Below are 22,850 nucleotides of genomic sequence, written 5' to 3'. Positions count from 1 at the left end.
CCCTGGCCCCGGCCCTTGGGGTTCTCTCCCACCACTTGGCTTTGGATAATCTCTCCAGCCCTGCCCAGGGTCTGATGCCCTGATAGCCCCTTCTGGGGAAGTCTGTCTCCATGCCACCCTGCCTCCAGCCCTGCCTACACCTCCCAGAGGGGATCAGTGAAGATCAGGGGATAGCACAGGGCTATGGGCAGAGGTTTGGTCAGGACCATGGAGGCAGTGAGCACCATGGAAGAAACTGAGGTCCCAGGGGCCCATCCCCAACTGAACTTAATTTGGTTTTTCTGCCCAGCCCAGCCTACCCAACTCTGTCTACTGGGCTTTTTCCATAGAAAGTGCTCAGGGATCGCTTATGAAACTCGTGTTGGTCAGTGTGTCCCAGGAACTAATAAACAAACTGTGCTTCTTGAGGACTCTGATGATGATGGCTTTAACTGGTGATATGAGCCTGATGAACTTGTCCCAAACCCTTTCTGGCACCTGTGATATCACAAAGGATGTCACCCTAATCTGGCCTCTAGGAGTCTAGCCCCACAGAGTGAGACAGGCCTGGGTTCTAGTCTAGAGTTTATCACCTGCTGTGTGACCTTGGCCAAGTCACCTGCCCTCTCTGAGCCTCTGTGCCGCATGTTTCTGACCAAAGTTTCATATGCACCCATCTAAAATCAGATGATTTCAATGTGATCTTAATCCCTGCTTGACTCATACCAGAGAGGTGAAGTGATTTGCTCCTGATCACATAGCAAAAGGGTGGAGGTAAGGGGGCTGGGTCCCACTGCCCTGCCCCCACCATGGCTGCTTATCTGAGCACCTTACCCTTTATCAGCTCTGCTCCGGCCCCCACCAGCCCTAGTCTGATTGGAAACCTGAGCTAACTGCCTAGTGGTCACAAGGAACTGAGCTGGGCATCACAGTGGTCAGTCACTGCTATTTAGTCATTAGTTCTCTGACCACAGTTTATTAAACACCTACTGTGTAGGGGTTCTGTGCTCAGATGGACAGGATCCTACTTTTGCCAGGCTTACTGTCTAGTCTGCTGCAAGGCTGCACCCTATCCTAAGGCCTGGGGAACCCACAGACCCCAGGGTAGAGGTGGACATAGTGTGGTGGTCCTGGAGGAGGAGGAGGTCGTCTGAATTGTCTAGGGCCCTGCCCTTCCCAGGGGCAGGCACGCGGGTGCTGGCTGAGTGGTGGGTACAGGGGAAACAAGTTTGCTCCACTCCTGAGTATCTGTTGCTGCCTATGGTGGGCTAGGCTGGGAGGCAAGGCAGCTTTGATCCACCAACAAGGCTCTCTCGTGCCCCTCCCCAGGCAGGATACCTTTGTTCACATGCACTCTCCATACGTCTGTCTGTACTGTGGACTGTGGGCTCCTCCAGCAGGTCTGTCCCATGGCCTCGGGGCTCTGTTGGCACACAGGAGAGCTCAGGAAATACGTGTTGGTGACTGGCTTTATGTTGTCTAGACTGGCTTGGGAGACAGACAGTGTATGAATCCTGACTCTGCCACTTGCTTAGCTGTGCCCTTGAGCACGGCACCCAAACCCCCTTGAGCCTTGGTTTTGCCATCTGTAGAACGTACTTGGAATGGGAGGCTAAGAGGATTAAGTGAGAGAACGGACTGGGAATCTTGGCCTTGTAGAGGGCTGTGGCCAGCCCTCCATAAATGATGGACAGTGTCTTAGTATACAGACTCTACATGTGCCAGACTGAGTAGGAAGAACAGGTAAGATGAGGTTAGGCCCCATCACGTGGTTCAGTACTTTACAGTTTACAAAGCCCCATCAGATCCTGCTCACTGGGATCTCCATTCATCACACAGGCAGTCTGGGCTGGCTACAGTATCCCCACCTGACAAATGAAGACCCCGAGCCTAAAGAGGGGGCCGACCTGCCTTTCAGTGGCCAGGCCAGGCCCAGAACCCAGGTCTCCCTGCTCTCAGTCTCCTGCCCTCTCCTCAACACCCCTACCTTGAGCCCCTCCAGAACCTGGTTCCTGCCCTCTGGAAAGGGCCCCAGAGATGCCCTTTGTGGAAAATGATAGGAAGGGTGGAAGGCAGGGAATGTGATTTGTCAGCCCAGATGTCAGGGGGCTGAAGTTGCATGCTGGTGGCTTTAGCCCGAAGAGGGTCACTGTGACTGGTAGGCCCAGAGTAAGGGGGCAAGAGGAGGGCATGAGTAGAGGTGGACCAAGTTGGGGTGCAGAGGAAGAGAAAACCAGTTGTGTGGGCCACGCTCAGCCTGAGCTAGTTGGCGCTAGCCTGGCCAGGAGGCTATCAGCCTGGTGTACCAGAGGTCCACCCAGGGCCCTTCGCAGATGCTGCTGGAATGTAAGAGACTTTAAGGAGAGCCAGGTTTGTGGGAGATGGCAGTCAGGTCATGGTCACTGCCCTTGAGGACATTCATGTCAGCTCTGGAAATAAGACTCTGATCTAAGCATGAGGACCTCTCATGTATAGGGCACTTTCTAAAAGGCAGATTCAGGAAGACAGGGTGACTGGCTGCCCCGCTGAGCCTCAGCGAGGAGAAGCGACCAGCACAGACAGCCTGGGTCCCACAAAAATGAGAGCTGGTGTGCAGGTGCTGGACTGGCAGGTCTGGCCCCAGATTTGCAGAGCTCAGGACAGAAATACGAATAGAGACCCATACGTGTTTGTCAGATATTTGAAGGTTATGAAAAAGACCAAGAAACTATTAAATAAGATAGTTTCATTTTCCCACTTTGGTAAATAAAACTTCATAACGTAAATTGAAATATACATGTAAAGTTATGTTTTTTTGGTGGGGGGGGACTAGGGTTATTTATTTTAATGGAGGTACTGGGGATTGGACCTTGTATATGCTAAGCGAGCACTCTACCACTAAGCTATACCCTCCCCCTTTAAACTTATGGTTTTGTACGACTCAAAGTGGCAAAATATCAAGGAAGAATGAATGTAGTTATTATTGCACATCTGGGTGTTGTGTTGGTGGGCTGGTGATGTTTGGATGAATAATAAGACATATTTCATACATTGTTATTTATTTCATAAGATGTATTTTATTATCTTCATTTTAGCAAGGACACTATAATTGTTATAACCAAGATTTCCACATCATTTGAAAATTCTGTATTGATGATAATAGTCTGAAGGATCCGAAACAAAATGCAGTTGTATTTAAAGTGCATAGAATTTGAATATATTTCCATCAAAAATGTAAATTAAACATAAAAAGAAAATTTCTATTTTCAAAAGTTGGTTTTATTCCTTGAAATTATCTAGGAATTTAAAACTATACACATCATAAATAACAAATATCTGATTTTCAAATAAAATTATTTAAATAGACACAAAATAGTAATTCAAATTTTTGAAGATTTTGTAAAAATGAAACTATTCGCAGTTTCAGTGTTTAATGTTCATCTAGCTGCCAGTGTGAAGGGTTAGTATCACATTCCATGTCACATTGATTTGAGTAACATCAATTGTTAAAGACTGTAAGATGTTCCTCAGCTGCCTTGTGCATTTATTGTGAATACCACACTAATTCACAAGTACTTTTAGAACCACAAATTGGAACAGGGAGAAAAGCCAAAAAGAAAAAAAAAAAAGGATGCTCAGCATTACTGGGAAACGGATACTTTGTTATGCAAGAAGCTGTTGCACATTGCTCTCTGAAAGGATTTGACAAGTTTAATTTGTCTGCCCCTCTAAACATTCTTGCCACTTAGTTCCCTCTGTCTGCCTCTCCCGGCCCCTGCCCCGAGTAGTGTCCCAGATCCCCCAACCCCTCACCCCCATCAGCAACTGTGCAACCCGCAGACTTTCATCTGGACAGAGTCACCATTTGTTCTTCAAGCCCAAGAAAAGGAATTTCTCTGGGACCTGGGACCTGAGCAACGTTAGGGGAGCAGATTAGCCTTGTGGGTCCCAAGGATGGTGTGTGACTGAAGTTCTGTATGTTCTGTAATATACCTATGGAATATATAACGTTTGTGGTGTGTGGGGCTCAGGGCATGGCCTTCTTCCCTGTGCCTAAGTGTGATTCAGGGGGTGTCTTCTTGCCAATGAGATCTCTGTCCTACAGCAAACAATAAATAAGTGATGGTGCTTATGCTACAGCTGGAGCTTAAATCTAGGTATTGGCATTCACTCATTCATTTCTCTCATATATGTTTTTGTTCATCTATTTAAATCTGGATTCACATCCCCGAATCCTTTATTTCATTGTAGAACAAAAGGCCATAGCAGTCTTGTAGTGCAGTCCCATGAGTCTACAGATGAGGGAATTGAGGCTCAGAGAGGGACATTGATGTACCTAAGATCACACAGCAGAGAAGCCCCCTGGCCAGGTTTCACAGTGCAGAGGATGGGTGCTGCGTTTGAGTTTTCTGTAAAATCTGAATAAGTGTTGCTCTGTCTCAGTCAGCTTCCCTTCCTTCATCAGACTCTGCCATCTAGGCCACCTGCCCTGGGGAGATCCTTGGAGGAGGGGGGTTCTGTTTGAAGAGCTACTTCCTGTTTGTGGCCAAGCGCTTCCTTCAAGTGACTCACTGGTCCCCAATGGCCCCCTGCTGGGAAGCCAGTGAGAGGGTGGAGACAGGTCTGGGCTGCATCCCCTGCTTGCCACCCCAGCTGGGTGACCCTAAGACCGAGTGCCACTGACTGGAATTAAATGGGTGATGGAAGGAAGATGCTAGACTGTTCTCCTGGCCCAGACTGTGGGGGGAGGGGCAGGAGGTGCTGACAGCAGGGCTGGAACCCCCGACCCCGACCCCACCCCCAGAGAGAACTTGTGACACTTTCTCTTCCTTTCAGGACAGTAAAGTGTGATGGAAAGAGCACTAGGCTGGGAGTCATGGACTTGAATTTCTGACACTGACTTTCTGGTGACCTTGTCAGTCCTGGCCCCTCTCCAGGCCCCAATATCCATGTCTGTCTAATGCAGGGAGGGCTTGCTGGCTGGCACATGTTGTGGCAAATTGTTACTGCAGGATTTACATTAAGTGATTTGTGTTTGAATTGTTGCTCCAGTGCCTTGCTGAGTGTGTCCACCTCTCAGAGCCTCCATTTTAAAAATTTTGAAATAATAATCATCATTTTAAGCATTTTACATAATTCAATCCTCACATCAACCCTATGGGGTATATTTTATTATGATGATTATTGTTTTATATGTAAAGAGATTGACGCACAGAGAGGTTAAGTCACTTACCCATGGTCACACAGTAAGAGCCAAGATTCTAACTCAGGCAGTTTGACCCCAGCGCCCATGCTGTTAACAGCTGTGTTCTTGCTCCTCAAATTGTGGTCCCTGGACCTGCAGCATCAGCATCACACAGGAGCTTCTCAGAAATGTAGAATCTCAGACTCCAGCCTAGACATGCTGATTTGGACTGTCTTTTAACAAGATCTTCAGGTGATTTGTTTGCACGTTAAAGTTTGAGAAGCCCTGCTCTGTTTATTTTCCCTCTGTCACTTAAGCCTTAGGATCGTTGTGGGAGATAAAGGAAATAAGTGTGTTTTCTAAACTGTAAAGTGCAGTGCATTCAGGGCTCAGTGAGAAACCTGCGGCCTGGAGGTGGAGGGCAGGGCTGGGGGCCTCCCAGGAGTCCATCTCTCTGCAGCTGAATGTCATTTTCAAGCTGTCTCTGAGCCCAGCTCTGTGCCCCTCCCGTCCAGGGCTGAGACTTGGCTATATTTCTTGCTGGTGTGTGGCTCCAGGGCCCCATCAGGTTGAAGAGAATTCTGTTGACATGGGATTGGGCTGGGCACTAGGCCTGAACCAGTGCTTCCCTGGGTATGCCAGGCACCAGGAGGCCTGGGTCTCACCCTGGCTCTGACTCTGACTCTCTGGGTGACATAGGTAGGCCCCTGGCCCTGCCAGCCTCAGTGTCCCCTAGTGGGCAACGTGGCAGCATCGATACTCCAAAGCCTGCAGTGCTGACCTGGAGCCCCCTTCCACTCTCCTCTTCTCCCCAGGGCCTGTCAGTACCATCTCTCCTCCCAGTTCCTGGGCAGGGGGGCTGCCCTGCTGGCTGTACGACCTGGTGATGGGGAGGCAGTGCGTGAGTCAGAAGTCAGCCACATAATTGTGGTGCCCCAGATCCCGCCTCCAGCCCATCGGCCCTCCCTCAGTGGCTGCTTGAGAAGACAGCTGGTTTGGCATCTGCCTCCAGAGAAGCAGGTCCCTGGGTAGCACAAAAGGGCCACTGTCGCCCAGGAGCCAGGCACAGCCCCAGGTTTCATCCCAGGGTGGCTGGGCCTTGGATCACATTTCTGTGGGTCCTGAGAGGGCAAGAGTGGTTCAAGGAGCAGGTTGTACTGGGTTCGGGGCTGGGGATGGTTTGTGGGCAGCGTGTGTCAGGGTAGGATTGCTTGTGTGGGGTCTCACGGCCCACGACTGGTTCACATACGTCTCCTGGGCTCACCCACCAGCTTGGCGGCTTCCCCAGGGAATGGACTAGATGTGACCCATCCCTGGGCCCCATACCCAGCACAGGGTGAGCACAAGGTGAGGGTTCACTGAGAGTTGGGTGGGAGGGGAGAAGGCGGGGTGGACTGATGTGTAATCTGTCTGGGTTTGTCCCCTCAGCTCTCCCAGTGAAGTGACATCACCACCTCCGTGGACAGGACCCCCTTGGGAGCCCAGCTTACAGCCACTGGTACCTTCTTCCAGGTAAACAAAAAGCAAGGAAGGAGGCGGGGAGAAAGGTGTTAGAGGCAAGGGAAAACAAAAAAAATGGAGACTCTGAGTCGTCTCTTGCTTACTCCAGGGGACCAGGTACTTATCTAAGCATCTTACACATTTTAGCTCATTTAATCCTCACAACAGCCTGTGAGGTTGGTCCTAGTATTAGCTCTACTTTAAAGACAAGGAGGCCGAGGTACAAAGGCATTGAGAAGCCTGCTCAGTTAGTAAATGGTAGAGCTGGGTTTCAAGCCTGGCAGGCTGGCGCTGGGTGTACATTTCTAACCCCTGTGATTTACTGCCTCTCTAAAGCCAAGTATTAAACTAAGTTTCCTTGACCTCTAATTTGAAGGTTTAATGGGCTCCCATTTCCAGGGGAGATATTTATTTTAAGAGAGAATCCTAGAGAAAGTGATGCTTCAACCAAAGGAATGAATGGTGAATGATGAAATTGGAGGCCTTGAATCATGGATTTGGCATGAACCTTCAAGGTGTGTTGGGTCAACCAACCCTAGGGACTTTCTCTTTCAGCATTCGAGCAAGGTCTTTTTTTTTTTTTTTTCCCTCAAAAGGAAACCAGGAAATTTGAAACAGGGGGAGGAAAGATCAGGCCCCAGGTTCTCAGACTTGCCTGGAAGTAGAGGGCTTGCTGCTCACCATAGAGCACCATGGTGAAGAGAGATGCATATGACAGTGAGGAAATCAGTATTCTGTGCTAAATCTGAGGTCCTCTTATACTAGACCTGGAACAGAAATGTGCAAACAGGTATCAGAGGCTTTAGAAAAAATTGTGGGAGAAAATACTTAATTGAGCCTTTTTTTTAGTAACTTAAAATTTTCTGTAAATAGGGAAAAAGCTAATTATTATTCAGAGGCAGAATTGGGACCAGGCTCAGAAGTGGCTCAGCAGTTGGATGGCTTAAGAGGCTCCAACGGGTTCCTTCTTCCTTTGCACGTTTAACCAGCTTTTCTGACTGACATATAAATGGGTGCCTTCTTGATGCTGGCCCAGTGCAGGGACACAGGTCCCCCTGTACAGTGGTTCCTTTAGCAGGGACGGGGCCTGGGGTATCTTGTGTCCCCATCACCTGGTGTAGGGTCACTGATACTGTGGCTCTTTAGAAAAGCGTGGCTGAGTGGATCAGAAATCCTCGCCTCAACCTGGTGGGCAAGGCAGCTTCGGAAGCAGATAATTATGGTGCACAGAGGCCTGTGATCATGTCTCAAGAGCTCTGCTTGGTGATGTGAGCACAAAGGGAGGAAGCAGTGGGCTCCTGTGCAGGGATCAGACTGAGCTTTGCCCAGGGCGTGTTGGTTGGGATGGGTGGGATTTGGATTGGGGTTGGGGGAGGGCTCTCCTGGCAGAGGGCCCAGCCCGAGCAAAGGCACGGAGCAGGGAAGGCTGGGAGGCGCCGTGTGCTGAGACCACAGCGGTGTGAGGTGGGCAGGGGCAGGTGAGGCTACACAGGGAGGCGTGAGGGGAAGGAAGAGAAAGATTCTGAAAATGGTAGGACTTCCTTCTCCTTCCATCCCCAGGGCCTGCTTGGGAAGCCTGTTTGTGTAATACCTCTGCTATTTTACATGAATAAATAAAATAAATCATTGCTCTCCATTCCCTCAGGGGGCAAAAACTGGGCAGAGACAAGTTTGCTCAGTGCATGTCTCTGCCAGACTCCGCTTCCTCCTTCTCCTCCTGTTCGCACTCCCTTCCCCCTTCCCAGGAACCCAGGGAGAGGCATTGGAAAAAGCCGGCCTGGTCCCTGTGACTGGATCACTGCGTGCATGGGAGGGGCTAGGGTGTCCACTGAGGGCAAGAGGTTGGTGAAAGTCTCTCTCCTCGTCAGTCCCCTGGGCTAGCCCTTGAGGCCTTGGGGACGTTGGCTCACTCTGCCTGCTCCAGGCAGAACCTGTCAGTGCTGATGGGGGAGGAGGTGGCTGGGGCCTGGCCACTCCCATCCAAGGGCCTTCCTACTGTCCTGGCTCAAAGAGGGAACCACTCAGCCCTTCAGGGAGGGAGGGGCCTGTCATGAGGCGTCTGCAAGCCCATGCAGGCCAGTAGTGGGGAACCACCACTTGAGGCTGTTTGGCGAATTTCTGCAGGGAAGGGTGGCTGGATGGAATAGCTCCAGGTCTTTCCTGGTGCTGACACTTGATGACTTTCATAGTCTGAAATCCAGGGGTGTTTCTGTGATCTCTGTTGGGCTGCGACTGGACTCCACAGCTGTGTGCATCTTGGAGGAGGTGTTCTAAGTTTAGAGAGTGTCTGGGTCCATCCCAGTGACTTTGCAGCCCAAGCTCATAGCCCTGACCTGGGAGAGATTCAAGGAGAGGTCCTTTCTGTGCCAAGAACCCACAGGCCTTGGGTAGGGTCCCGAGCCTGGCCCCCATTCAGCCTATGGCCCCAAACATGCAGGTCTGTCCCCCGAGGGCCTTAACCTAGGGTGCGGCTCAGCAGACCAGTCCTGCCCTCCACCAACTTCAACTTTCTCATCCATAAAATGGGGATCTGGTACTCATCTGCGGAGTTGAGGCCGTGCTTCAATGGGAAATGTGTGTGAAGGCTCTTTGTATATTGTAAAGCGCTGTGCGTGTGGTTATAATCATAGCTGCTGCTGCTGCGATGAGGTCTTCTCCTTGAAAGGAAGGGCCATGTCTGATTCTCTGTGAATCCCTCTTGGGTCCCAGCAGTGCCTGGCGCATAGGGGAAGCATTCACTGAGTGAGCTAAAGAGCCTTAGATGTGGAACAGATCGTTCCAGGGCCGGGATTCCCAGGAAGCCAGCCCTTCCCGAAGGAGAAGCGGGGAGTGCTTCCTGCAGGAGGGCAGCCAGGAGCGACCAGAGAACCAGAGAACCCACCACTGGGAATTTCCCTGAGAGGAAGCGCAGTCAGGAGTCTTCTGGGACAGAAGTGTTGGGTAAACAGGAGGCCCTGGCCCCACAGTGGAAAGAGATTAATAATGACCCTAATTACGGCATGATTGATTCTTTGATGGCTCCTGCTGGAGTCCCAGCCTGGCCCACTGAGTAGCTTTTCCCTAAAGAAAGAGTGGCCATGACAGGGGGCTGCTGGCCCCCCAGGCCCCTTCCTGCACCTCCTCCCCCAGCCTCTCCCCACTGGCAGCTGCCTCAGTGACCGACTTCCTTCCTGCCCTACACCTGCTTATCTTCTCTGCTAATTTCATTAGGATCTAGGGCTTTCTCTGAGGCCCAGAGAAGTGGAATAACTTGCCCAGGGCCACACAGTGAGATGTGGCAGCCCACATCTCTCAGTTTAGCCATCTAATGAGGCCCAGGCAGCAGGGAATGTAATGACTGAACATTCTTCATAAGCTAAGCTCGGAGGCTGTGCCAGAGAGTTGTGGGGTGGGGTCTGGAATTGGCTGGTCCGGAGAGTGGGAAGTCCCAGAATCAGCCCTGTCCCCCCATCTCAAGCCCCAGCTCTGGGGCCAGTGGTTTGTTTTGTGGGTTTGGCTTCGGTTGGTTGGTTGGAGAAACAGCCCAGCTGGCGAGCTGCCTGGGGGGTGCCCTGTTGCCCCTGGGTCCTCAGAGGGCTGGGAGGCTACTGTTGGCAGCAGACCCCACTGTCACCACCAGACAGAACCCACATGGGGATTAACTTGCTGCTGGAGCCCTCAGCCCTGGGAGAGGCCCTGCCCACCCCTCCCTGCCACCAGGCTTTCCCTCTGTTGTCCCCTTACCTAGAGCCCCTTCTTCCCTGTTGTGCTACAGATCCTCCTTTATTTCTGAATTCTGTTGATATCCACCCTCTCCAGGAAGCCGCCCTGCAGTGATCAGAGCTGGGACCAGAGGAAGCATAGAAGTTGTGGATCCAGAAGGGACCTTGACCTAGGCAGGGCTGGGTTCCTGGGGGAGGGGCTGCTGAGCTGAGATGAGTAGGAGTTTTCCAGGCCTTGAGGATGGGCAGAGGAGCCCAGAGCTACGGTGGTTTCACAGGCACACCTGCTTGGGGACAGGGGATAGTCATGGCCGTGGGAAAGGACAACAGGGAGGCCCTTGTCTCGCTCCAGGGCCATGTTCCCTGAGCACTGTGAGGAGGGGTCCCCATGGCCCTGTGCCTTTTATTCCTTGAGTTTCACCCTAAGTGAAGTTTGGGCTCCTCACTGAGTTATCCAGGCCATGACTGCCTACACCTTGGTCCCTGTCAAAGATGTGGAGGCACCTGGGCAGCAGCAGAGCCCTGGCTGGGGCTCAGGGTGACCAAGCCTCTAACCTTGTCGCAGGCCTTCCTGCAGCTTTCGTCCTCATCTCGACTACCCCAGTCAGTGGCAAGCTGCTGACTTCCAGCCACTGGTCCTGGGAATGGAGGGGGCTCTTCCTCATCAGATCAGGCAAGGACTGTGGGATTTATCCTTCCATCCCTTCCAGCAACCCCGTCTCTGCTTATCTCTGGGGGATGAGGAGAGAGCAGGTGGTGAAAGGGTTTTAGAAGCTGAGTGCCAAAAAGGCCCTTGGAGATCATCTGATGTTGTTCAAACCCTCCTGTGATACAAATGGGAACGCTGAGGCCAGAGGCTTGTGGAGGTCACCCAGCCCTGTTCCCCCATCTCCAGCCCCAAGGCAAGGCTAGGGTTGAGGCCCAGTGAGGACAGCCATGGCCAAGGAGAAGGCGAGGTGGTCCCCCCTCCACAGGTGTGCCCTGCCTCCTTCCCTGGGGCCCTGGCAGGTTGTTGGAGGAGGTCAGGTCTGTGCTTCCCTCAACCCGGAAGGAGTCAGTGAGAGGCAGGTTTCTTTTTCCTCCCTGGGGTTCTTGGTCCCACACTCCACGCCCCTGCTTCTTTGGTGCCAACCAAAATATTGAACTTGGCCCTTTGAGGTGCAATTTGCAGTGACAAATGCTGTGGCTGGCATAGGCATAGACATGGAAGGCGGCAGAAACATGGGCAGACGCTCCCTTTGGGGCTGGTGCCATGGAAAGACTGGTCTTTAGGATTGGCAGCCCTGGGTTCATATCTTCTCTCTTCCACAGCTGTTTGGCCATGGGTGAATCACTTAATCTCTCAGGCCTAGATCCATTGATCTAGCTATCTACTGATCAATCAACATAGATGTTTAAATTAAATACATATATAGTTAATTAATAGACTGTTTTTTATAACGGTTTTAGGAAAATTGATTGGAAAGTACAGAATTCCTACATAATCTCCCTCCCCCACCCCATGGTTTTCCCTTTTATTAACATCTTATGTTAGGGGAGTATATTTGTTGTAATTGATGAGCCAATATTGATATGATATTATTAACTAAAGTCCATAGTCTATGGTAGGGATCACTCTGTGTTGTATATTCTCAGGGGGTTGACAAATGTTTAATAACAGATATCCATCATTACAGTATCATACAGAATAATTTCACTGCCCTAAAAATCCCGTGCTCCAACCCCTGGCAACCACTGATCTTTTTATACTGCTTCCATGGTTTTGCCTTTTCCAGAATGTCATGTAGTTGAAATCATATAGTTTGTAGCCTTTTAAGATTGGCTTCTGTCCCTTGGCAATATGCTTTTAAGGTCCCTTCATGTATTTTTCTGGCTTGATAGCTCATTTCTTCTTGTTGCTGAGTGATACGCCATTGTCTGGATGGACCCCAGTTTTTTCATCCATTCATCTGGGGTCCATATTTCTCATCTGTAAAAGAGGTCAGTCAAGCTCTGCTTTGGACGGTTGTCATCAGGAGCTGAGGCAGGTACGAAGCTCAGCATGGGCCCCACAAGCCCCCACACCACCTTCTATGACCAGCTTCTTTCACTTAACATCCTGTTTTCAAGATTCATTCATGTTGTAACATGTATCAGTGTTTTATCCCTTCTTATTGCAGCCTTGGGCTTTTCTGTGTCACTCTGTCTAGTCCCCACTCCTCAGACAGGTGAAGTAAGGCTCCAAGGTCACACAGCAAGTCAGTTGAAGGAGACCAAGCTGGAGTCCTCTTTCCATACTCAGGAAAGAGAGCAAGCTTGGGGCCAGGGGCAGCGGGCTCTGGGGGCAGTGAGGGCCTGCCAGTCATGGGAGGGACAAGGAGCAGGGGATTGGGTGAGGTGTGTTCCCAGGATGTCAGGAGAGAGAGGCCCCTGGAGGTGTGGGCCTGTCCCCAAATCTATTACTCCATCTCACTCCTGACTCCTGGAAGGCCCCTCCCTGCGCAAACAGGAGGCTGTGCAAGTTCAGGGCAGGGACCAGGAATTCAGACAGAAAACAAGACTCAGGGCTGAGGAGGGCCCTCAAACATCAGACTCAGAGGTGAGAGCTTTCTCTTGTCCCAGAGCCAGTGGGGGCTCTGGGCTGGGGTTTCTTTGGAACTTGGCTGATATCAGCAGCTTTGGGAGGTGGCTTGGAGAAATCAATTGATGCTAAGTAATGCCATTAGCGCTGGCAGGAAGTGGGGCGGGTGGGGAGGGTCTGGTCTCTGGGAGCTCGTCCAGACTACCCAAGGTTGGGCAGCACATCTGTTAGCAGAACTTCTGGACTTTCTCAGAAGTGTAGTCGAGGAAGCCCCCAGGGCCGCCTCCCCGTGCTGCCCTGGGGATGTGGGAATAACTCGAGTAGTCCCATGGGGGAGACAGGCATGTCAGTGGTGCTCACACAGGCTGCCCAGGAAGAATGAGGAACGCTGGGAGCCCTCTAACCAAACCTGAGGCTCGGGAGAGGCTCCCCGGCAGAGATAACATCCGGAGGTGTTAGCCAGATGAAGGGACAGCAAACTCTGGAGTGGTGAGGCTGGGGGAGCCGGATCCTAGCCATTTGCCTGCTCAAAAGCTCACTCTGGCTGCAGGTGAGAGCTTGGCTTGGTGGGGCAAGGCCACTGCAGGGAGGCCAGAGGATTCCCCATCCAGGGGAGAGATGAGACCTGGCCAGGGCAGGGCCGAGGGAATGGTGATTAAAGGGCCTTGAGGGATGTTAGAGGCAGGTTGGGGGTGGTGAGGCGGTCACTGTGTGCTGGGTCTGCAGGGCCTGGGTGACCCCCTGGAGACAGCACTGTGCCGTTGGCTGTCTTGATGGCTTCAGGAGAACGTGCAGAGGAAAGAGAAGTTTGCCTCTCTGAGATACCCCTGCAGTTATGAATACTGTGAAAATTCATGGTGGGGGAGGGGGAGAAGGAGTGCAGGAGGGGAGTAATTCCAAGAGCTACAATCAGCTGAGTCCTGGGTGAGGCCTGGAGACCTGGAGCCGGCCCATCTACTTCCCTCTTTTCCAGATTTGAAATGGAAATTCCATTCCTGGGTGAGTTGTAATGCTCAGTCATGGGGGTGGGGAGGGGGAGAGGTGAGAGGGCACATGGGAATCAGCCCTGGCTTGGGTGGGGGAGGCGGTCCTGGGAAAGGAATGTGAGGGCGAGGGAACCTGCTTGCAGAATGCCCACCTGCTGTACCTCAGTCACTGCCGTGAAGTGCCCTCCTGGCATCCCCCTCCCCAGTCATCTGATCTTTTTTAGAAGTCAAGGCAAAAGCTGAAGCCAAGGCTTAGGGAAGAGCCCTGAGTGGCTGTGGCTACAGGGCAAGCCATTGGCCAAGGCGGGATGAATCTGGGCTTCTTTCTACATATCAGCTGCCTCCTCCCTTCCTGGGGAGGTAGGGGCAGGGGTGGTGGCCAACCTGACAGTGGAGGCCCTCATCTGGGGGTGCACATGGTGAGACCTGACTCCCTGGCTGTGAACTCTGGCCTTTGACCCCTCTGGAAGGCCGTGGCCATAGGAGGACATTAGTGAGTACACACTCCTTCTAGAGAGGAGGAAAGTAAAGCCACGACGATCTCCTACCTGCCCACCCCGGCCCCAACCTCCCCAGCCTCCTGAGAGCTAAGCCAACTGTAGTAGCATCCCTTCCTATCCTATCCCCCAAGCCCTGGGCTCTACTCAGAGAGTCCACAGGAGCTGCACCATGTTCCACGGGGCTCCCCAGGGAGCCGCGGGCACAGAGGCTGCATCAACAAATCCCAGTGATTAGGAGGATCCATGTCAGCCAGTATTCCCAGCAAGCCCCTGATGCATCTCCCTACCCGGACTGGAGGCTGTAATCCCTGTGTGAGGTTAGCACTTAGGGAGTGGGGGCAAGTAGGGGGTGTTAGGCAGAGGCCCCGAGTAAGGCCCAGACGTGGAAGTAGTTGGTGGGCCTGAAGCCCGCTGCCCCTGTGGTGTGGCCTCTGGGGCCTTAGCAAGAGGAGCTCATCTTGCCTCAGCTCGGCGCTGCCTCTGGGAAGCAGCCCTGACCCTCCCCGTAACTGTTAAGCCCCTGCAGCGCCCTTTCCTCTCTCCACTGTATGCTGCACTCCAATACCAGTTCCTGGGCCATCATAGCCTTGTGGTTACGGGGTCAGCAGACTGTCCTTGTAAAGGGCCAGGCAGTATGTATTTTAGACTTTGCGGGCCACATGGTCTCTGTCATAACCCTGCAGTTATACTTAAAGCAGCCATAGACAGTACATAAGCGAATGAATGGGGCTGCGTCCAATAAAACTTTATTTATGGATACTGAAATTTGACTCTTCTATAATTTTCACGGATCACAACATATTTTTGTTTTGGTTTCCCCCCCCCCAGCCATTTGAAAATGTAAAAACCATTCTTAGCTTGTGGGCTGCAGAAAAATATGTGGCTGGTTAGATGTGGCCCATGAGATAGTTTGCCAACCCCCGGGTTAGAGCAAGGAGCCAGACTGCTGGCCTCTGCTGTGTGACCTTTGACAGATGGCTAAACCTTGCTGTGCTTCAGAATTCTGATCTGTAAAATGGGGATGATAGTACTTTGAGAACGTAAAATAGTGCAACAGTTTTGGAAAACAGCCTCAAAAAGTTAAACGTAGAGTTACCATGTGATCTAGCAATTCCATCCCAAAGTATGTCCCTAAGAGAAATGAAAACATACATTCACACACAAAAACTTGTTCATAGCGGACTTAACCAAAAACTCTATCAACTGGTGGATGAATGGATAAAATGGTATATCTATACAATTAAATATTACTTAGTCATAATAAGGAATACGGCACTGATTCAGGCCATAACCTGAAGTGAAAAAAACAAGACACACAGGGCCATATATCATATGATTCCATTTATATGGAATGTCCAGAATGGGCAAATCCATAAAGACAGAAAGTAGATTAGGTTGCTGGGTGGGCAGGGTCTGGGACGGGAGTGGGGGAGTGACTGCTAATGGGTATGGGGATTCTGTTGGATGATTAGGTCATGGGTGGGTGGCAGGGCACTGTCCTGGGGGACCTGCAAGGATAGGCCTCTGACTCCAAGAGAGACAGGGACCTATTGCAGGGCTCTGAGCAGAGACTGACCCACTCTGACCTAGACTACAATGACACGTGCTGTGTTGGGGCCACGTTGTCACCCTTCCCCTGCCTCACAGGCCTGTGCTTCCTCCTGCAGGACCAGTTGGGGGCCTCCATGGGCGCCTGAGGGCAGGGCGCCAGGGCCGCAGGCACGAGCATGGTGAGACACCAGCCCCTGCAGTACTACGAGCCACAGCTGTGCCTCTCCTGCCTCACGGGCATCTACGGCTGCCGCTGGAAGCGCTACCAGCGCTCTCACGATGACACCACACCGGTGAGCTGTGCTGGGATGGGGACAAAGGACCCAGGGAGCCCCAGGGTCTGGGGGGAAGGGTCTCAGCTCTGTCACTCTGCTGTGTGGCTCCGGACAGGCCACCGCCCCTTCTGGGTTTCAGCTTCTCCCTCTGTAAAATGGGCCTGTGGTAATTTCCGAATCTACCTGACTTGGTGGGCAAGGAAGTAGGCCAGCCTGTCATGGGTGTAGCTAGTTGTTAACTCTTCTCTGACGGTGTAGGGGCTGGGCTGCTCTCGGCAGGGAGGGCTCTCCCCATGGTGAGCAGAAGTTCTCAGCTTCCTGGCAGATCCGGACCAGGCAGGAGGCCAGAGGGGAGGGTGAGGAGGTAGGTCAGGCCATCCTGGAGCCTGGGAGCTGGCAGTGTCATCGCCTGGCACCAGGGCCCAGTCACCTGAGCTGCTAGCCTGCCAGGGCTGGCAGCAGGTGCTCAGCCAGATAAAGAAAGCCTCCTTTAGTGTCCGGCTTCTCAGGCCAGACCCCCAGCCGCACTTCCGTCCCTGGGGCGCCATCAGCCAGTGGATCTAGTTTCTTCTCTGAAGGAACCCAATTCCTTCAGGAGGGAATGGAGAGAGAGATAAATGGTGTTTATCTAAAAGCTTTGCTGTCTGGAAAACAACTTTTCTCCTCCCTCTGGCTTGTCTGAACAAAGAAGCCAGCCTCCAAATTCAGCCAGCCCCCAAACAGGCCAGAGTGGCCAAGGGCGGGGTGGCGGCTAAGGTCAGAGGCCAAGCATCGCCGGGCTGTCTAGATGGGGAGGTTGGGGAAGCTTGTCTGCCTGTCTGCACTCCTCTGCCTCTGCGGGGAGAGACAGCGCTAGGCTGAGTCAGGAGCCTGGGGTCATGACCCCCAAAGGTGAGAAGCACGTACCACCTGGTGGGCACCTGGCCTGATTTGTTACCATGTCTCCAGTGTAGCACAGAGGAGGCAGGGAGAGGAAGGGGCCTGCCCAGGCCTACAGAGCAGGCCCCCGCCCAGGACAGCCTTGCCCTCTAATGTGGACCTAGAATCTCCTCAACAGTGGTGCAGGCCATCAGATCAGGAGTCAGGCAGCCTCAAGTTCAAGTTGTACTGACTTGACTTTGAGCCTTCTCACCTAGTGTTAAACAACACCCACCACTCTCAAGGAGCTGCTGGGTGGATGGCGTGCGGCACAACATGAAGTGACCGGCACAGTGCTGGCTGTGGCTAGCCTTAGACAAGTCATTCCTGACTGCCACGCCTCGGCCTCTTCACATCTGAGGTAGAAGCGAGGTTGGGTTAAGACTTCAGAATTCCTTAGTCCCTCTGCTTTACTCTGAGCTCCATTCTCCCCTGAGATGGTGGAAGGGAGGCAGCAGGGCCTCCGTGTGTCAGGAAGGCCGGAGCTCGCAGGCAGCTGGCACCCGGGTGTCTGTGTGCCGGGTGCTGAGGTGAGCTAGTTGTCATTGCCACCACTTCACATGGGTAACAGAAGCCAGGGACGTCTGTAACCAGGCCGAGGTCACACAGCCGGTGAGGGGCAGAGCTGAGATCTGGCACTGTGTGGTGTGGGCCCAAAGCTCTTGGGGAAGTTGGGAAGGGGGAAGGGGAGAAGCTGAGCCTGAGGAAGGGAGGAGAAGGCTGGCTGAGATCCCAGCAGACAGCCCTTGGCTGTCGAAGTAGACACTGGAGGAAGGTGGATCTCCCAGGCACCTCACACCTCATGGTGGGCCCAGGGCCAGCCAGTCATAGGCTGTGGAGTCAGGAAGTGACAGGTCTTGGCTGTGGCCAGCGCCAGGCCCAGGGTGGAGGAAGTGGTAGGCTGAGGCCGGTTTTGCGCTGGTGCAGGCTCTGCAAATGCCAAGGCCCAGGGTGCCAGGTACGGGGTGATGGCAGGAGGCTGTGAGCCACAAGGCAGCTTGGCTGGGAGAGGGGAGAGGGTTTGCAGCACCTCCGAGTGGTGGGGCCTCTGCAGAAAGGGCTGAGCTTACCTCAGGCAACCCCAGCCTCCCAGCTGAGGAGGTGTCTCCTCCCCCTTCCTCCCGCTTCCTTCCTACTTCCTGGGTTCCAGCCTCAGCCTGCCCCCCTTCTCTCCCCATCTCTCTCCTCTCTTTTCTTTCCCCAGTCCCTCCCCAGACAGCTGGGCCAGGACAGGGATGGGGGGCTGGGCTTCTGGCCTGACACAGTGAAGGGAACAGCAGTCTGGGGTCTCAAAGTCAGGGTCAGTGCAGAGAAGCTTCTCCGTGAATTTTGCTGAACAAATAGAGGCCCAGAGTGAGCTCTGGGAGCACAGGCTGGGAAGTGAAAGGAGAGCCCCTCGGGCCTGGCAGGTGGAGAGGCGTCATCCCCATATTCCCCTCCTCCTTGTGAACCGCCCCCTCTTAGGCATTGCCTTTCCTCAGGACCTCTTTGGAGAGTCTCTTGTTGAGCACCTCTGGAGCACCCATTGTTTACAGGGAGCCTAACATTGCCAAGTTTATTGTTTTAATACCCCTGTGGGGCATGCTGTTTATGGATGGAGAAATCAAGGCTCCAAGCCATGTCATACCTGGAGTTCTTGAGAGATTTGCAGCAAGAGCCTTAGGAAGATAGAGGCTGGAGGGAAGGCAGGTGCATTTTGAGTCTGGGTGTGTTTCAAGGAGAAGAAAGGAAGGGCAGGGAGGAGGACTTGGGAAGTTACCTGATGCAAAGAGAGAGCAATGGGCCAGGAGCATTTGGGACAAGATAGGGAGTGAGTGGCTTGAGTGCCAGACTAGGCACCCTCAGTGCTTCCCTGGTGAAGATCTGGCCCTGTGGTCCTGGAGTGGCTCCTGGGGAGGGCAGAGGCAGGGCAGGGAGTTTGGGAAGGAGCCCCCTCCTCTCCCCAGACTGGCCTCCTTCCTTCCTGTCCCCTCCCCCCAGGACACACACTTGACAAATAAGGAAACAGGAAACTGAGGACTGGGAAGAGGTGAAATGACCTCTTCTCCTGTCCCCCAGCACGAAGGGAGTGGAGGAGCCTGGCAGCAGGAGGCTGGCTCTCTTGACAGCTAAGAAGGGGAAGCAAAAGCTTTTTATAACTAGGGATAATTAATTGGTTGTTGTCTGTGACTCATTACTCTACTACTGCCAATTAAGGATGGGGCAGGACAGAAGACAGTTCTCAGGCCATCCCCACAGGGTCCCCTGAAGACTGTGCATCTGTGGGAGGCAGCACAGTGTCAAAACCAGCTTCGCTGCAGCAAGGGGGATACAGGTCAGATGCCTAGAGGAACTTCCAGCCCGAGACACTGCAGGAGACAGACCGTGATAGTCAAGTCTCTTGTACTTCTGTAGTATGTTTGCCTTTCAAAGGGTATTTTAAGCTTGTTGTGATCCCCTTCTTCTTATGGATGGGGCTCCAGGAAGAGGAAGTGATCTATTCAAGCTAAGGTGCAGAAGGCACAGCATGCATTGCCCCTGACTGCACCCCCAGTCCTATGCCCTGTCCCCTGACCCACAACAACAGTCTTGTCTGGGCAGTACTGGTCATTTATTCAGTCAACAAACCTGTCCTGATACCTGCCCTGGGTCTGGGGGTCTCAGGTATATCAAACCTGGTTTCTCCTTCCCTTGAAGGGCTCCCAGGAGGGTGCAGAGCAGACAGGAACTGACATCCAGACCACCCAGGTTGATCACTGCCAAGGCCCAGGGACACCCCAGGCAGGAAAGCTTGTCAGAGAGTTAGCTGGTCATGTCATGCCAAGTGGGAAAGTATTCAAGGCAGGGGAGCTGCGTGTTACAAGTGTCCTGCGTTTGGAAACTGAAAGCAATTCAGCCTTGGGGGGCCAGGGTGAGGAGAGGGGGAGAGTGCGGCCCAGGGGGCTGAGCCAGAGGCTGTGCTAGGGAGCCTGCTGTCCATCCTGGGCGGTGGGAGCACAGGCGGACTTGGGCTGTGTGGGGACCCCTCTGGCTCAATCATGGAGAATGAGCTGAGGGGCCTTGAGTGGAGGTGGGGAGGGCGGGGAGCCAGATGAGAAAGGCTGAGTTCTCAACAAGGGGAAGGGGTCTGCATAGATATAACAAAGGGAGGGAGTCTAGGTGCAGAAGCATCTAGAAGGTGCAGTCGAATCTTGATGATGCTCCTGTCATCCTATGATTCCCACCTGACTGAGGCCGTTCCTGGAGGTGGGAAACCTTGCTCTGCCCAGAGTGGGCCCGGTCTCAGCAGAGGCCAGGAATAGCGTGGTAGAGCTGGGGGGAACACAGAAAAGATTATCTCCCCCAGCTGCCTACCTCTTTCAATGGGAGCCCCTCCCACCATGGCAGGAAGACACCTGCAGTGAGGAAATCCATCAACATGCCTTCACCCTTTGCTACACACACACACACACCCCCCCAACCACCCAAACCCACACACATCCACACACAACCCCACCCCCACCCCCCACCCCCGCTGTGGATGGACTTTTAGGTTGCTTCCATGGCTTGGCTGTTGTAAATAGTGCTTCTATGAACATTGGGGTACGTGTGTCTTTTTGAATTAGAGTTTTCCCTGGTTACATGTCCAGGAGTGGAACTGCTGGACCGTATGGTAAGTCTATGTTTAGCTTTTAAAGGAATCTCCATACTGTTTTCCATAGTGGCCGCACCAAATTACATTCCTACCAACAGTGTAGGAGGGTTCCCTTTTCTCCACACACTCTCCAGCGTTTATTGTTTGTGGACTTTTTAATGATGGCCATTCTGACCAGTGTGAGGTAATACCTCACTATAGTTTTGACTTGCATTTCTCTAATTAGCGATGTTGAGCATCTATCTTTTCATGTACCTATTGGCCATCCATTTGTCTCCTTTAGAGAAATCTCTAGGTGTTCTGCCTGTTTTTTGATTGGGTTTTTGGTTATTGAGTTGCTTACTGCATTCCAGTGCCCCTGGCTATAGCTGGAGGGAGGGGTGCTGACTCAGCCAAGGGACCTCCCAGGCCACCCTTGGAGCTGGGTTCAGGCTCTGCCAATGGGCAGGAAGAGGGGGTGAGTTTCCTAACTGGCTCCCCACCTTCCTTTCCTACCAACACCATGTGGACCTGTAACAGGGGCAAGGAAGAATGGATCTCACTGGGGAATCAAGGTGGACTCCCTGGAGGAAGCAGCCTTTGGGATGGGCTCCAGGGTGTGATTGGAGTCCGCCAGAATCACCTGGGCATTTCTGGCTGAGGGAACTATGACCTGAACTGTACCCTGCCTCCTCCAGTGACTTAGTGTGTGACTTTAGGCAAGGCCAGATCCTCTCTGGGCCTCAGCTTGCTTGTGGGTCAAGTGGAGGTACAAACCCACACCCCATGTGTCCAGTTAGATAACAGATACCATCGTGTCTTATGTCCCAAACAAGACAGACCCTTGTTCCAACCTGGGGAAAATGTGTCCTCCATACAGACGTTCAAAGGGATGGCTGTTCCCTTCTCTGGTGCTTTGGGGAAAAGGGACCCAGCAGGTCAGAGAGGGGCCCTCTGAGCTTCAGTTTCCCCCTTCTAAATGGAGATGATAAGACCCATTTAATCCTGGAAACCTGGCAGGGTTGCTATGAGGATAAGAAAATGGGAGACGATATTACTGCATCCATGAGAGAGAGAAAAGGCTGGCAGAGGCCTGGCTGTTGCAGTGCAGGGAGCTGAGGATTAATTGCTGCAATAAGGCCAAGCCGCCTCTGGCCTTCGGGAACCCCCGGACTCCACCTAGCTTCTCTCTGAATGGCACAGAGGGTGCCTGGTATAGTCACGCCACACTCCGGGGAAACGGATACGCTCTTGTTCATGACTCCGTGACAACCTTAAGTTTCTGCTTAGGAAGCGTGGATGGGGCAGGAGATGATGGGCATCAGCAGGAGGCTGTGGACAGTCACCACCCTGTGGCCTTGGCACAGCCCTCTGTGGGGCGCTGGGATAATCCTTTCTAAGGGCCCCCAGCTCTTCTGCTCATGTCTCCCCACGGGCTGATGCAACCACAGGATGGGTGGGGAGAGACGGCCCACTCCAGGCTGAGCCCGGTTTCATTTTCCTGTCTAATGAGCCACTCTGAGTGCACCCCAGCAGATGCAAGGGCAGACAGAGGCCTAATTGCCCAGCTCTGTGTAGCCCAGAAAAATAAATCCAGCCTCTTAGGCTGTCAGGAGCTGGCTGGGGGTGGGGATTTTAATCCTGTTCCCTTTACGGCCCTAATGCTGCAATACATCTCAAACCTCCCTAGGCTGCACCCTCCCCCAAATCTCCTGGGTCAGGGCCAGAGTAATCCTGGCCAGGGCTGCCCATCTCTCTCCTGCAAGCGCCCCACACCCTTCCCAGCTGATATTCATTAGCACCCCCATTTGGAAGTTGGCGAGGGTTAATTAGACTGATGACTGGACGAGCTGGCATGCCCAAGGTCCAGCCTGCAGGTGGGCAGACTGGGTGGGTCGGCACCCCTCAATGGCCCTCCAGTTGCTGCAAGACTGTGTGGTGCTGAGGGCGCAGTTGGACTCTGAGGCCTCAAAGCAGAGCTGGGACCACAGGAGTGGCACAGGGAGCAGAGCTCAGACATGGGGAGGGAGCAGTGCCAGGCAGAGCCAGTACACGGGGAAAGGGCTGCCTTGGGACAAGCTAGAAAACCTGGAAGCAATCCACACACATCTGAGAATGTACTGC

General features: G+C 53.0%; 1 protein-coding gene across 3 annotated transcripts in view; it reads left to right on the top strand.

The window, feature by feature from the left end:
- GDPD5 (glycerophosphodiester phosphodiesterase domain containing 5) overlaps positions 1–22,850 on the top strand; it is an 82,901-nt gene that overhangs the window by 27,181 nt on the left and 32,870 nt on the right. For 2 of the 3 annotated variants that reach the window (XM_010989681.3, XM_064492726.1), the window contains exons 2-3: positions 6,572–6,655; positions 16,058–16,234. In XM_010989681.3, coding sequence (XP_010987983.2) covers positions 16,118–16,234 — 117 coding nt within the window. In that variant the 5' untranslated portion in view covers positions 6,572–6,655; positions 16,058–16,117. The remainder of the gene's footprint in view (positions 1–6,571; positions 6,656–16,057; positions 16,235–22,850) is intronic. The other variant, XM_064492723.1, reaches the window with a different exon arrangement.

Source organism: Camelus dromedarius, chromosome 12, assembly GCF_036321535.1.
Source record: "Camelus dromedarius isolate mCamDro1 chromosome 12, mCamDro1.pat, whole genome shotgun sequence".
Classification (NCBI taxonomy): domain Eukaryota; kingdom Metazoa; phylum Chordata; class Mammalia; order Artiodactyla; family Camelidae; genus Camelus; species Camelus dromedarius.
This window is presented reverse-complemented; position numbering and strand designations above follow the sequence as displayed.